Below are 15,008 nucleotides of genomic sequence, written 5' to 3' on the forward strand. Positions count from 1 at the left end.
AGGGGGAAGAGTGTGTGTGTGTGTGTGTGTGTAGGGGGGTGGTAAGGGGAAAGAGAGAGAGAGAAACAGATGGGAGAGATCATTGGAAGTGAATAGGAAACGGGGAGGAGAGCTCGAGATATATGATATATCGAATGTAGGTGAGGCGAGGAGGTGGGGGGAGAAGAAGACACTTCGGGAAGAGGAGGTTATATACCCAGCAAACACAAAACGTGTTCGACATCATTCGCAAAAGGTTATAAAAGGTTGTCAGAAAAGTTTAAATTTCGGGTTATATAAAGGGTATATTAAGGGTATAAAACGTTTTCATAACATGAAAAAACATATTTTGATAATCTACTGCTCAGCAAACAAAAAATGTTTTACAGAAAACGTTTAAATGGCGGGTTAAATAAAGAAACTTTTGAAAACTTGATACAAAACATTCTACACAGAATGTTATTTTGGGGGTCCGGCAAGGTCCGTAGAGCTGGCAAAGTAATTGCTCGCGGGCAACTCAACCCAAACCTCCACGTGGTGTCGGATGGATAACGCTAACTTGGGCTCTGGGGAACAGGCTTGGATGCGAGGAAGTCAAGCTAGCGTAGGATCATGCAAAGTAATTTGACCACGTTTTAGCCCTTCCTCGGCTGACTCAGCCTGGTGTGGCTCTGAAGAGACACCGTTTGGTTTTTGCCACGCAGACAGAGGAACAATCTAGATTTTAGTGTACGAGCAGATACTCAGGAGATATCAACGAGCTAGGCATGAAGAGGATAGAAATAAATAAGATGCGGTGAAGCAGAAAATTACGTATTGTGACTGAATGGAGTTATACAGGTGCAACTTGACAAAGGAGTGAGTACTGGCGCAAATAACCTCAGTAGTTGAAAGCGCCATACAAATCAACCAAAAACAAAAAACAAAACAAAGTTATTTTTGGGGAAAATATTTGCCAAAATATTTGCAATAACGTTTCAAAAACGTTTAATAACCTTTATATAACCAGACATTTAAATTTTATTAAACCGTTTTGAAAAAAAAACACTTTAAGAACGTTTCTGTGTTTGCTGGGTTCAATTATATAATGTTATGTTATTTAAGTAGGCCTATTGGCACGATATTTGGCAAAAATGTTTGCAAAAATAGTTTACAATAACATTTTGAAAACATTTAAAAATATTGTTGTAGTGTGATTTCATACAAAACGTTTTAAAACGTTTTTATGACCTTAATATATATCGACATTTTAATGGCCATAATATTACTTATTTAAAAGAGGGAGCCTAGGTAAGAGGTATGGGTTGTGCTTACCGGGAATATAAACTAATTCATAATCAATTCACCCCCATGCATCGTCTATGTTTCTTAAAACCAAACAAAGCCCCCACCCCACCCCTCAATATACGCGCATAATTTCTAGGCCTAGAACACGGGTGTAATTATACGGGGACATGAAAGTACGACAGAGGGCATCAAATGTCGACCGCGGGGATACATTTTCGATAATCATGATAATAATTGTGTTAGCACAATAGGATATCATATACTTATGGTTATACCTTACACTGTGTCATCCCAGCATAATAGTGTTATGATTGCAGACCAGACCTGCTCTACTTTTTAATCCCTTGATTTTTGGTTTCTGAACAACAGAGAAACCAAAACTTATAATTGAAAGGGTGGAGTGGTCTTCTGTTTATGACATTAATCAACAAATTATGTGGATCATATATTGCATTTTGATGTGACAGTCATATTTATATTATAAGGAACGGATGGGTACCAAACATTTTGATACAGCCTGTAGGTGTGAACAACGGACACTTTTTTTAGCTGTTATTAAGAAACACTGCTCTTATCCCTTAATGTTTCGTGTCATTAATAGGATTGTTTGCAATAAATCGCAAGTAAAAATGTTCGTTTAATGATTAATGATTTCTGTGCGATACAATTTATTTTGTTGACATGCGCAATACAATTTGCACTTTTGTTAACAAGTTAACGACTTATTTTGTTGGTAAGAAACACGTGTAAGAAAGTGATTCATGCGACAGTAGTTATATGAAATGTAAAAGCCCATGCATGTCAAGAAAGACAATAAATGCTAACACTGTAATGATATGTCAGCAAGTGATCAACAAAATCTTTATTATATCATGAAATAACTCAAGCCATTCAACCACAGTACAATTAACCAGACCTGTTAATCAACACAATTTACTTTTATCAGTATGGGTGTGTAAATTGAATTTTGTGTGATGGCAGAAGTTGAAAAAGTTTAAATAGCAACCTGTATGGACATTAATTATAAACATTCATACAATAATGTTTCAAGGCATCTGCTAGACAGATCTGGGCATCCGAGGAAAGTAATAATTTGCTTATTTTCTGTACATTCAAGGAGTGACAAACAAAGTAATATATACTGGATCTGTTGTATGCTTGGTCTTGGTTGCGCACGTTTCAGATACTTCATTGGCTTCATGTATTATTGGATCAAACATGCTGATCGGTGTGGGTTTGATGATGGTTGGGGTGCGTTCGCCGAGCCATTCAAAGCGAGGGCAAGCGATCGTTTCCCACATTTTGACAATTTTGACAAAGTGAGGCCAAAAATCCGAGTCCTCGCTTTGTGAGTATGTGCATTGGATAACACTCTATCTATAGGGTGTATAGGCTATTGTATAGGTGGAAAATTGTTGAAATCATTTCCAAAACTAACCTCCGGTCATAATAAGGATTTATATAGCTTGACTTATTAACGGCTGTGTGACTAAGTCTATGGAAAAAGATCGAAAGTCAGCACGTGGGTCACACTTCCGCTAATTTGTCTGCAAATTGTCTCATTTTGTATTGCAATAGCAATTCAAACAAGATAATGGTTAATACTGTCTATATAGAAATATTTGTTTCCAACCCAGCAAATTGCGTGCTAATAATGATAATTATTAAGACAGAATATAATGACTGCAAACTGTAACGCCCAACCAGCACTTGTAGTCTATGGTAGTACCATCAACCATGTCACAGACTTTAAGTACTTGGGTTCCAAGATGGGCTCTAGTGCTGGAGACCTAAAAAAGAAGAAAAGCACTAGCCTGGGCAGCTTTCTGGAAACTGGAACGCCTTTGGAGAAGCCCAGCCCTGCCAATCGAAAAAAAAATCAAGCTGTTTGAGACAACTTGTGTTACTGTCATTCTGTACGGGTGTGAGTCATGGGTAATCACCAAGGACATGGAAAACAAAATCAATGCCTTTGCAACATCTTGCTACAGAGTCATGTTAAACATCAAGCGTGTGGATCGGATTCCAAATGAAACCATCTACAATCTGACCAACACCACTCCACTGGTTGCCAGAGTCAAGATTCATCAACTCAAATTTCTCGGCCATATACTGCGTCTTGAAGACGACGAGCCTGTGAAAGAATATGCCCTTTATATTCCACCACATGGGAAGAGGAAACCGGGACGGCCGCGCACACTGTACTTACAGTATGTCCAGCACCTCCTGGGAGATACTGAAGGGATGTTGCAGCCAAACAAAATTGCTTCGCTTGCCCAAGATCGCAATAGTTGGAGAAAGCTTGTAGTCGCCTGCTCCACAGCCGACTGATGATGATGATGAATGATAATCAGCATGATCAGTGGCATGTATCTTCCTTTAAGTTGCACCCAAACGATATTCTTATTATGTGGTCTTAAAAGACCACATACATTTTTTTCAATGGAAAAGTTAAGAAGGGTGGAGTTTTCTCTTTAATTAACAAAATACAGCCAGATTGGTATATTTCTTTAAAGACGCTACTTTTTTGGCTCTGTAGTTTTGTTTTTGTTTTTGCTTGCTATCTTGGTTTAATTTTTTGCTATAATGTGGTTATTTTTTATGCTTGCTTCCTACTTGTAACCGGATTCAATCATTTGCTGTATATATTTTTGTTGTTTGACCCCGAGGAAGGGCAGTTCATCTGTTCCAAACGTCGGTTGTATTTCTGTTAATGTTTGTCCACTATCCCCGTGGATTTGAATTTTTACTATTGCAATGACAATGTACACTTCCATGGATTATACATTGTATTAGTTTTAATTTTTGTTTGTCTTGTTCCCCAGGCCACATCAAGTTGGTATACTTGGCTCAAAAAACTTTCTGTTTAAATGATAAATCCAAATGTGGTGTTCACTACAGGTTGAACTTCTTCCTTTTTTGCGTTGTTGTACTTTTTGCTTTTGTTCGTTTGTTTGTTTGCTTTTTTTGTTTTTGTTCTTTGTTTTTACTTTTTTATGTCACAAAATGTGAATTTAAGTTTTGGGGGCACCAAAGTAACCAATTCAGCATCGCTTCGGCGCCCCTTGAAGCGATGAAAGTCAAAACATGTCAGCCCAAATCTCATTTGAAAGATCAATTTAAGACTGAAATATACTGAACTTTATAATAACTAAAACTACTTAGTGGTATTTGTGCAAATTTTCGCGCGCTCCGAGCGTAATTATTTCCAGAATGGGAGAGGACGCTATTATGTATCCTTTTCCCCGGGCGTCACAACCCTAGCTGTGATATACTACCTTTTAACATATTCTCATCTCAGCTGGTTCTGAGTTTTATCCGGGTATCAGTGGTATATTATTTGATATAGTTGAAATTTCTTTGTCTAATTAATCTTTGTAGTTTTGGTGTTTTTAACATATTGTAAAGCGCATTGAGATTTTGTATGTAATGGGCTATATAAAAATGAAAATAATAATTATTATTATTAGCTATGCCTCTGATTGTCATCTCAAATGGAGGTTATCGGTAATCACGGTCATTTACACCACAACTCAGCAGAAGACTGGATGTTCCAGTCGCAACGTTGGTTCGTCCGTCATAAATAGGTATAGACCAGATTAAAGCCCTATTCAGTGATGTTCATATCCGCCGGAGGATCGTTAAAATAGTCATAATTCAGATTTTAGCACCTTTGTTAGTGGCATATTTGTGGTTAATCCGAAAGCCGTGTATTAGAGACAAAATGAGACATTTTACATGAATCTGCCATTTATCTACTTAAGCATAGAAATTAGCTACATTAATTTGAATAATGCAGCCTAAACACGATAAATTTGAATGATCAATATTGGGGACCCTAGATGCAGGATTGGATACAAAATAATATTTCTCTTCAATAGTATTGAAGAGATCTAATCCAGTTTGATTTTATTGACGGTTGGACAATAAAATCACTATTGATGTTCGTGTGTACAGGTCACATTGGCAGATTTTGTTCACACTCTTGTATATAGGGTCTTTGATATTGATCAATCAACTTGGCTACCTTTAGGCTCTTCATTTAGATATCTGAATGCCCTTGCTGATCGATTACACATCCGATTGTATTAAGACTACCAGGTTCATATTAGTACTCCAGATTAGCGGATAAATTGAGCCCAAGACGATACAATCAACAAAAATGGCATATACTCTCCGTTAGTGTGGTTCACTTGTTAAGAATACGTAATAGCACAAGGCAGGCATTATATGAATCCAACACCTTTATGCGTTACGTAATTAAAACGCCCGGTCACGTATATTTCACAACTGTCTAACTCAAGTCACTCAAGTAAACTGAACGTTGGTTGACATAACAGTACAATGCAATGCCGAAGCCTTTATGAATTGGTACTTAAAACGCGTATGCAATTCACACGTACTTGACGCAAGTCCTCCAGCATCGAAGACTGGACGTTGATTGTAAACATTAACTACCCCCCCCCCTTAAATAATGGCCATTACTAGCACAAGGGGGGCTATTGTATTACTAATCTGTAAAATGCGTTGGAAGCAGAATTTATTTCAGCGCAATTTGACACCTCATTTGATACGATAGCCCAGAAAATAATAACACACCGGTCAATTTAATGCAATGAGGTCCATGAGTTGCACTTACATACAATACAAAAATGCAGATATCATTACACAGATTTCCTTCCATTATACTGAATACAAAATCAATACAATTTACTGAAACTTTCAAATATTGGGTTACATTGATTTAATTGTACGCTGTGACGTCAATATTTAGTCAATTGCTACAAATGAAGTGTCAAAATGTGCAGAAATAAATTCTGCTTCCAACGTAATTAACAGATTTGTAATACAATCGCCCGTTTTTGAACAATGGTCATTATTTAAGTTAGTTACTTTGTTTGAGATGTTTATTATCTTATGAATATTGATTGGTAACATTTTCGAATATATCAACGCTCAAACTGGACACAATATAGGAATACAGTGTGTCCCAGAAAAAATTACCGAGTGAATAAAATTGAACGTAAGTCGAGAAGTAAACATCAGAATCCAAAAATCCAAATATATATCGAACATTTTCAATAGGTTGTTGACTTAATCGGGTGAGCACTTTTTAATTAGTCGTATTACTCGGTTCATAAGTTAAAATCCAAGTCGTATGCACATTGTTTGTATTTTGTAAGTATATACAAGATTATTAAACCGTTCCATCTTACTTCCACGTCAAGATGCACCCAGTGCCTAAAATAATAACGAAATTAAGAATACCCTTAAACGTGGTTTAGTAGAACTCTGCAAATGTTACTAACTTAAGTCCCAAAGCATGTCAGGGAGCCCAAATAGGTACAAATAATTTTCAAGCCGATTATCTATTCAAAGCTGCAGTATAATGCTCACTGAACTGTTAGCTTCAGTTTTTAGCCGTTTCCAATGTGTACAAATCCGTATTCTCTTTATATCTAAACAAAAAATCATGTTTTCATTAAATAACTTGTATTTTGTAGCCTAGATTTAAGATTATAAGAATGGGTAGTTTCATGGCAAGTAAGATAACAGAGATGTTATAATGGAAGGTGAACTTTTTTTAAGTTAAGGGAGAGAACCAGAAAGCCTTATATCAATTTTTGGCCCTTTTGAGATCTTGGTACCAAAATAATCACCAACACCCACATATTTTTCAAACATAAGGCTTTAACCTAGTCAAACTTCATTTAACAGGAAGTGGAAGCCCCATCTTTGGTAATTAGAAAATATTTTTGTGACATGATGCTTACATGAGTAAGGAGTAGTCCTAGCGTTTAATTCATTCATTTTGGTTTCGGCAATCCAGAGATCTGCTTCACTAAACACAAATGTATGAAAACCCTTTTGTGCCACTGTTTCGAAAATTGAATAGAATATTATATCTAAATACAATTGGGGTTTTTTTGGAGACAGGATATATAGCAAAATTATTTTTAGCTACATCTCAATAGAGCAAATTGCAGCCTTAACTCTGAGTTAAAGCTTTCTGTCCCCAACTCAATTTGGTTCACACTGAGATAAGGCTTTCTGACTAGCATATTATTGCTATACAATTCGAAGCATGTCAGAGTATAACCTGCATGCCACTAGAAGTTAACAATTATGATCAAGTACAGTACTGATCCATCTTAAAGTACTTCCATTGGTATAGTAGTATACAGAACTATTATAGATTGAATGTCTTGTCTGGTTATGTTAAGTTATTCAATAACAACACATTCAATCCACCATTGGTAACAAATTATAAGCCGTAACCCAGATATTATAGATTTCAGCCAGAAAGACGTAACTCAGTACTTAACGAAATACAAAAGAATATCTTAAGTTCCTCTACTTTGAATCATTATTGACATTTGCTGTAATGAATAGGATGCAACTTTCGGCTATAGGGCAAATGAGTTCAAATCATGAAATCAGACACTTATATTGTGAGTTGACTGTTTGGTTTGTTTGTATGCTATGTGCACAGTGATTTTCATCACTTCCAGTGTACTTTTGCTTTCCTGACACTTATGTGTGCTCTGGCATGTTTGGCCATCGAACTGCCTGTTTTTGTGTCTATATTGGTGGTTTGATTTATCGTATCAATGTATGTGCACAGTGATTTTCATCACACTTTCTAGTGCACTTTTGTATTCCCATTGTTTAATGTTGTTCCTACAGATTTAGCAGTTCTGTGGGCCTTGGAACTGATAAATTTTGGCTATCGAACTTAAACCTACTTCTAATGCCTACAATTGCTACTTTTGCCCCAACCCCCTGCGTATCATCTAGTCTGTGTTTTACTTGTTTCCCCACGTCAAGTTGGTGTGTGTGCCTTGCACTTTTTCTTTCCAGTTGTAAATAGGTTTAGTTCGTAAAAATATTTAAACTTGTTCTTCTCTAAACAGCTGTTTAAGCTTTCTGGCTCTCAACCCTCGATTTGTATTTATCTTAGATGTACTTGCATTTTTTTCTCAATGACACAGCCAGTATTTATATCAAGGCTGGTATTATGTTTTAAGACCTTATTAAGCCTACACGAAAGTAAGTGGGGTGTATTTCGACGAATCAGCCCAGCAAACACAAAAATGTTTTAAAAACGTTTTAAATCAGTTATATTTTGGCTTTTGGTTTAGGTAAAAACGTTTAATAAAATTAAAATGTCGGGTTATATAAAGGTTATGATAAAGTTTTAAAACGTTTTGTATGAAAACACACTACAACAACATTTTTAAATGTTTTCAAAAAATGTTATTGTAAACTATTTTTGAAAACATTGTTGCAAAATATTGTGTGAATACTTAAATAACATTATGTTAAAATATTTGAACCCAGCAAACACAGAAATGTTCTTAATTTTTTTTTTTTTTCAAAACCTTTTAATAACATTTAAATGCCGGGTTATATAAAGGTCATGAAAACGTTTTTAAAACGTTATTGAAATATTTTGGGCAAACATATTTCGCAAAATATTTTTTCAACCCCAAAATAACATTCTGTTTAGAATATTTTGTATCAAGTTTTCAAGAATGTTTTTGGAATGTTATTAAAACGTTTTTATTCCCTTTATATAAACCGACATTTAAACGTTTTCTGTAAAACATTTGTGTTTGCTGAGCAGTAGATTATCAAAAAAAGGTTTTAAGGTTTTAAGGTTATGAAAACGTTTTATACTCTTACATAACCCGACTTTTAAACGTTTTCTGACAACCTTTTATAACCTTTTGCGAATGATGTCGAAAACGTTTTGTGTTTGCTGGGAGGCTCACTGGACATTCTTTCAATTCTGTCGTTGCTTTTAATGGGCTAAATGGGAAAATAATATTTTTTATTTGACATTTTTGGTTCAGTTTGCTTTGCTTCGTTTTGTTTCATCGAATAAAATAAGCCATCTTTGTCGCCGCATATTGATAGGGAAAATATGACTAAATTTGGTAGCTTAGGTATATTTATTCTTTCAATGATTTTTGTATTGAAGTCAATGATTGTACCCAAAATGAGAAATTTATCACACATTTCCTTGAACATGTGGCGTGTCTTACGAGGTCTGCTTTATCATATCAATGCAACTTTCTTGATATAAATTATTTGGATATACTGGTGGTCCTCATTAAAAGCATTAAAACACTGCTCGTGGTGTAAAGTTCTGAAACAAAGGTTTCACGAACCTAAGGTGTATTAACTAAATGAAAGCATAATGTCACCCACATTCAATAGAAGCAACAGCCTCAAATATATGATACAGTTTGGCCCAAGTTGATCTTGTCACATTCACTACATATGTACACATTTTCCCTAACATCGTTATTTCCCGAAGCATATAGTGCCACAATCACATTAAAAAACGTCAAGCGTGGAGCAAAAACATCTTTGTATTTCCAATGTCACCAGAGAAGCATCAATCATGTCCTTGGCGCTCCCAGCGTCGTTGATTTCAGAGCTTAACTTCGTCCGTAGATGTGCACACATGATGCCCATTGACATAAGATTTCTGCTCTCTTCAAATAGAGTTTGTATTTTTATATACATTGCGCTCAAACCAGGTAAACATATAAAATAAATACAATTCGTTGTCGGAAAAACAAGTGGCATTATGCACGTGCTGCGTCTGTGAAGTCATATCTTTGTTACGGCTTTTACGCATGGACAAAAACATGACATAAATATATTATAATTTCAGATATGGAAAAATGACATCCACATTACAGATGTAAAATGATGTCACTATCATATTAACATCGCCGTAGGTAGGACATCTTTCTTACAGAGTTGTTTCTGGATTTTCGTCCAATTTGGTATATGTCCCACTGACAATATTATTTGTGTTGGTCGGTGATGAATTAGGCTGAAACTGTTCTGATCCCTGAAGTAAACATTCTTGTTCAGTTTCATCAATGGTTGTCATGCTATGACTCTCATTGCTGTCGTTTCTATTACCATTTAACAGACTTCCGCCGTTCGCTAACAATTTCTGTTTTTGTTCAAAAGTTCTTTCACAAGCAATATCACCGCTGATGCCTACCGATCCGTCGGTCTCTTTGGTAGTAATACTCATCGAGCAGTTAATAGTGCAGTCTGTTCTTCTGCTAGTGTCTTGTGCCATGCTACCAAATCGTCGCCGTCTATTGTCCCGTCGGAATGGTAAGCAACTGATATTGTATTGCGCAAGTCTTCGATTGACCTGCCTTTTGACCTAAAGTGAGACAAGATGGATAATGCAGTTAGTTACGTTCAACCCCTGTATATCCTAAATAAAGGCAGGTATGTAATAATTGGAACCAACAGCCAATAGCTGCATCTTTTAGCTCGAATTTAAGACATCATTCGTTGACATTGTTTAAGATATAAAGACACGACGATCCAAAAACCCCAGGAAGATGCAAATTTAAAACTTGCAGTTTGCCACATTGCATCCCTATTGATTTGTACACAAAGCGTTCGTGAACAAGATATTAAGCGCTGTGCTTTCATTGATTAGCACGAAAAACTAGCGTCGTGCTTTCATTGATTAGAACACAAATGTGCAACTTTTTATTTCGTATCTTCGTCAGATTTTGGACTACCGTTTCTTTAATTCTCAACAAAATAAGGTCTTAAATCATAGCTAAAGAGTACAGGCATCTGCTGCTTGTTTTATTTTTGACACATTTGTCTTTATTTAGGATATACACGGGTGAACACAACTGGTACCTTAAGGTTTTTGACTTACTGTATAATAAACCACAATATGGTCAAAACATGATTCCTTCGCAAAGCGCATAAACTCACCCAGCTGCGTTTTAGCATGAGCATGTTCAGGACCTTATTCCAAAATAGTCCTAACCCCTACTTTAAGAACTTTCTGACCAAATGCAATATTTCTATTTTTACAATTCCAATTAAAAAGTACAATAATAGTTGTATTATATTGTTACAATCTTAATCATTTGTACACTTTTATGCTTTTATTTCTGTACATTTATCACGTTTTTGAGCACGACACCTGTTACTAACTCATTAACTCATTAACTGTTTATGCCTGCATTTGACAACCAATTGTCTCAGTTTGAATGAACACAAGTCAATTCATGTGACGGATTTCCCATATTGGACATAGAATGTGCAAGATAATTAAGATACCAGTTATGTTCACCCCTGTTTATCCAAAGAAAGAGAAACATTACCAAATTAGCTCTACTCTTCAGCTGTGATTTAATACCTTATTTGGTTGAGAATTACAGAAACAGTGATCTAAAACCTAAGCAATGAACATAATCAAAAGTTGGATTTTTACGTTGTAATCAACGGGAAGCACGACGCTAGATTTAATATGCTAATCAATGGAAATCACGGCGCTGCTTCGCTTGTTCTAGAACGATTTGTGTTCAAAACGTTAGCGCATGCAATGAAGCAAATTGCAACCATTGAATATGCATCTTCCTTTTTGGGGGGGGGGGGTGTTTTGTTTGAACGATTTCAACGAGTGATTTCCGAGCCGGTTTTAGCCGTTGGTTTCAATTTCGACATATTTGTCTTTGTGTATTCAGAGGTGAACACACTGGTATTTTAATTATTTTGTGCATTGCATTGCTCCTGGTTGTATGCCAATTGGCAAATTGGCAATCTCTAACATTCAGGATGCAACATTGGAAGCCCGAGGTTTATGATATTATGCGTGTCTTGAGAGTATTGGCATCATATCATTATGAATTTGGCAGACAGCTGAATCCGTATTCGTGAATTGTTTTTTGAATTAGCGAACAAATGATTAATGCTTTAGTTCAAGAGGGCAGCATATGAATTTTTCATCGACGACCGTACTGCGCTGCACCGTTAGGTAACATTGCCACCCTCGTTCACTTACTTATCACGCTGAAAAGAATGATATGCTGCCATCTAGAGCTTAAGCCCGGACGTCTTGTTCTCTAATTCTAATTAATTTTTACGCTTTATGAATTTATCAAAAAAGCTTATCCGGGCTTTTACTTCCAAGGCGTGTAAATTCATGGGCTTTTTTTAACCTCTTGGCATCCATAAGCACGACATCAAGAAAACAAACAAGCACAGAATGCATCATGACGACGTGCATGCAGAAAGAAGTATGGAAACAAGATAATAAGAAACAGATGAAAAGATGCGATGGCGTACCTCAGTACGTACCTCCGTGTTGCACAATACATACAACGTAGCCACCATTAAGCCTTGGATTGCGTTCATGTTAACAAATATCATGTTGATGACGAATAGAACTTCAAGCCCAATATATTCAACGAGACGGTTGATTAAGAACGGGAAAATGTTTGGAACTCCAAGAAGTACTACAAGAAATAAGGTTGCCTTTGCCATACGTCTGAAAAAAGACAATAATTAACGTTAAGATAAAGAACATTACTATGCTACTAGATTACCCAAAATGTTGGATACATAATCGGAAGGAATGATTAGCCGAGGAAAATTGCTATAGTGAGTTTGAGCGACCCCTCCCCTCAAGCTTCAAGTTCAATTTTATTAAATACATTCAGGCCTGTGGCCCATAGTATTACAAAATATTTGCATTATAAAGCATCACAAATACACCAACAACACCACAAATTATTTTAAAAATATAACATGTACAAGGTATCCCATAAAAAGGTTACATGTAGAAAATGAACCTTATTTTTTTTTATGTCGGCCATATCTAGGCATTAACAGCTGAAATCTAGGAGATAACGCTGACGAAACTTCGGCCAGGCACAAGCGACCTGGTGAACGAAGGGGAGTCGCTGTAGATAGCTGGTCAGGGTATTTTTGCAGGACAGGCAAGTGTAGCTGACAATCGGGCATTACCCTGATCGGAACCGCCTGTATACAATGTCGTTTGTTCAGATATTATTTATTAATCCTTCTTGTAACTGTTTGCTAAGTTTCAATTCCGTATCTTAATTGCAACTTAACTTATGAGCGCAAGGTGACAGGGGTGTCAAGAGTGGCTAACCATCAAAATAGTGTTGAACACATGCACACCTTTGTTTTCAGATTGTTTCTGTATTAATTTTATGTTTCTCTTATTTTTCATTATTGAACTTATTGCACAAAAGAAAGATATTGAAAAACAATTCAATATTGTACACTAAAAATAAATCAGTTTTAGAGCTTCTTGACTCTTGGTGGTAACAAATAAAGGAAGATGGTCATTAGGGAAGAACACGTTTTTGGTGAAAGCAGTTCTGCACGCTGTATCTCCTGTCAACAGCATAGTGAAATGAATAACAATCTTTTGCATTTAGGCCTTGTTTGGATTTTGTTTGCTTGAAATCGCTGCTCTTTGTTTTTACATTTCTGACTGAAGTTTTATTCTTTGTTCATGAGAATGAAATACTGCATCTTCCATGCTATGGTTGGTCTACTCAAGTGCCCCGCCAAATACACGGTAGCTGTGACGGTGGTATAATGAACCTCGTGTTGCATTATGTCACGTAAAGAGCTTGCTCAGGAATGCGTGGAATGCGGACTAGGTACGTAGGTTGTGAACTTGACATTCACAGGGGTACTAGTAGAGGGTACATAGATTATGTCATTTAAAGCATGGAAGAAAGAGATAAGAAGGAACCACAACGAACGCATTCACTTTGTCCACTCCCTTTACCGACATTTAGTTGACATTGTTATTCATGAGGATTTACTTTGATCAATACCCCGCATTAAATAGGTGATTGGTATTGTATTCCATGTATTTGCATGTCTTCTGGAGCGTGTGTGAAGGATGATTTGAACTAATGACCTTCCGTGCAAGCACCCTATAGGATTTTCTCTGGTGACGTGATCATCGGTCATTGATGGCCTACATCTTTTTCTTCCATTTTGCCAAATTTTTCCGAACTTTGATGACTTTTTTCTCAGAGTTGGCAGTCTTTGGCACTGAAACGAGTTAGCTAGTTACGATTATACACATATAAACTATTAAATTAAACAGGTTTTATGTACCGGACTCAACCGGAACATTGTGCATTATTTAAGAACATTTTACATCTATTTTTCATCGAAAAAGTCACCAAAATCTTACCTTATTTGCTAAAGATGAAACTCAAAAAAAAAACGGCCGATTTTGATTACCTTTTCGATGTTTTATAGGACATTTTCTACACAACACGATCAAGAAAACAGTTTGACTGCAGATCCCAAAACAAAGCTACTATACATGTTCAGAGCATCAGTGAAATTCCATAATCTTACTTCTGGGTAGCGTTTGTTTGTTCGTGGATGGGTTGTTATAAATTTTTTCAGTAATGATTTCGCCAAGCATCGATGGCGGTAAATGGATCATACATGAAGGGAAGTACCATTGATAGCTTTTCTTTTCATGCGTCAATAGATAAGCGGATTAAAACTTGGCCGATCGAAGTCGTTGTGGTTCCTTCTCATCTCTTTCTTCCATGTTTAAAGGATATTTACATTTGTTAACATTAACTTTTTGGGAGACACCCGGTGTATGAGAAAAACAGTATATTGATGAATAATTTGTACATGAGAAGTATTACCATTAAGTTTTAACTACACTAGTTCTTTAATAGACTGAATGCATCATAAACTAATGCAGCTAAGCTTGCCAAGCGAGAGGTACGTGGTTTCAGTCCCCGCACAGGCAGGTATGTAAGGGAGTTGTTTAATTGTGCTAGTGTGCTTCTTTCTCTTGTATATTGATGTATTAGGAATAACGATAAAGCATCATTACTTTGATCTCATTCGCTAGTTTGTAATAATGTTTGAATGTTTCT

The 15,008-nt window shown here is 36.2% G+C and overlaps 1 protein-coding gene across 5 annotated transcripts in view; it reads right to left on the reverse strand.

The window, feature by feature from the left end:
- Positions 1-9,187: 9,187 nt before the first annotated feature.
- LOC140151508 (diuretic hormone receptor-like) overlaps positions 9,188-15,008 on the reverse strand; it is a 470,017-nt gene continuing 464,196 nt past the window's right edge. For 4 of the 5 annotated variants that reach the window (XM_072173868.1, XM_072173871.1, XM_072173867.1 and 1 more), the window contains 2 exons: positions 12,400-12,601; positions 9,188-10,465 (listed from right to left, as the gene is read on the reverse strand). In XM_072173868.1, coding sequence (XP_072029969.1) covers positions 10,034-10,465; positions 12,400-12,601 — 634 coding nt within the window. In that variant the 3' untranslated portion in view covers positions 9,188-10,033. The remainder of the gene's footprint in view (positions 10,466-12,399; positions 12,602-15,008) is intronic. The other variant, XM_072173872.1, reaches the window with a different exon arrangement.

The sequence above is a fragment of the Amphiura filiformis genome, chromosome 4, assembly GCF_039555335.1.
Source record: "Amphiura filiformis chromosome 4, Afil_fr2py, whole genome shotgun sequence".
NCBI lineage: Eukaryota > Metazoa > Echinodermata > Ophiuroidea > Amphilepidida > Amphiuridae > Amphiura > Amphiura filiformis.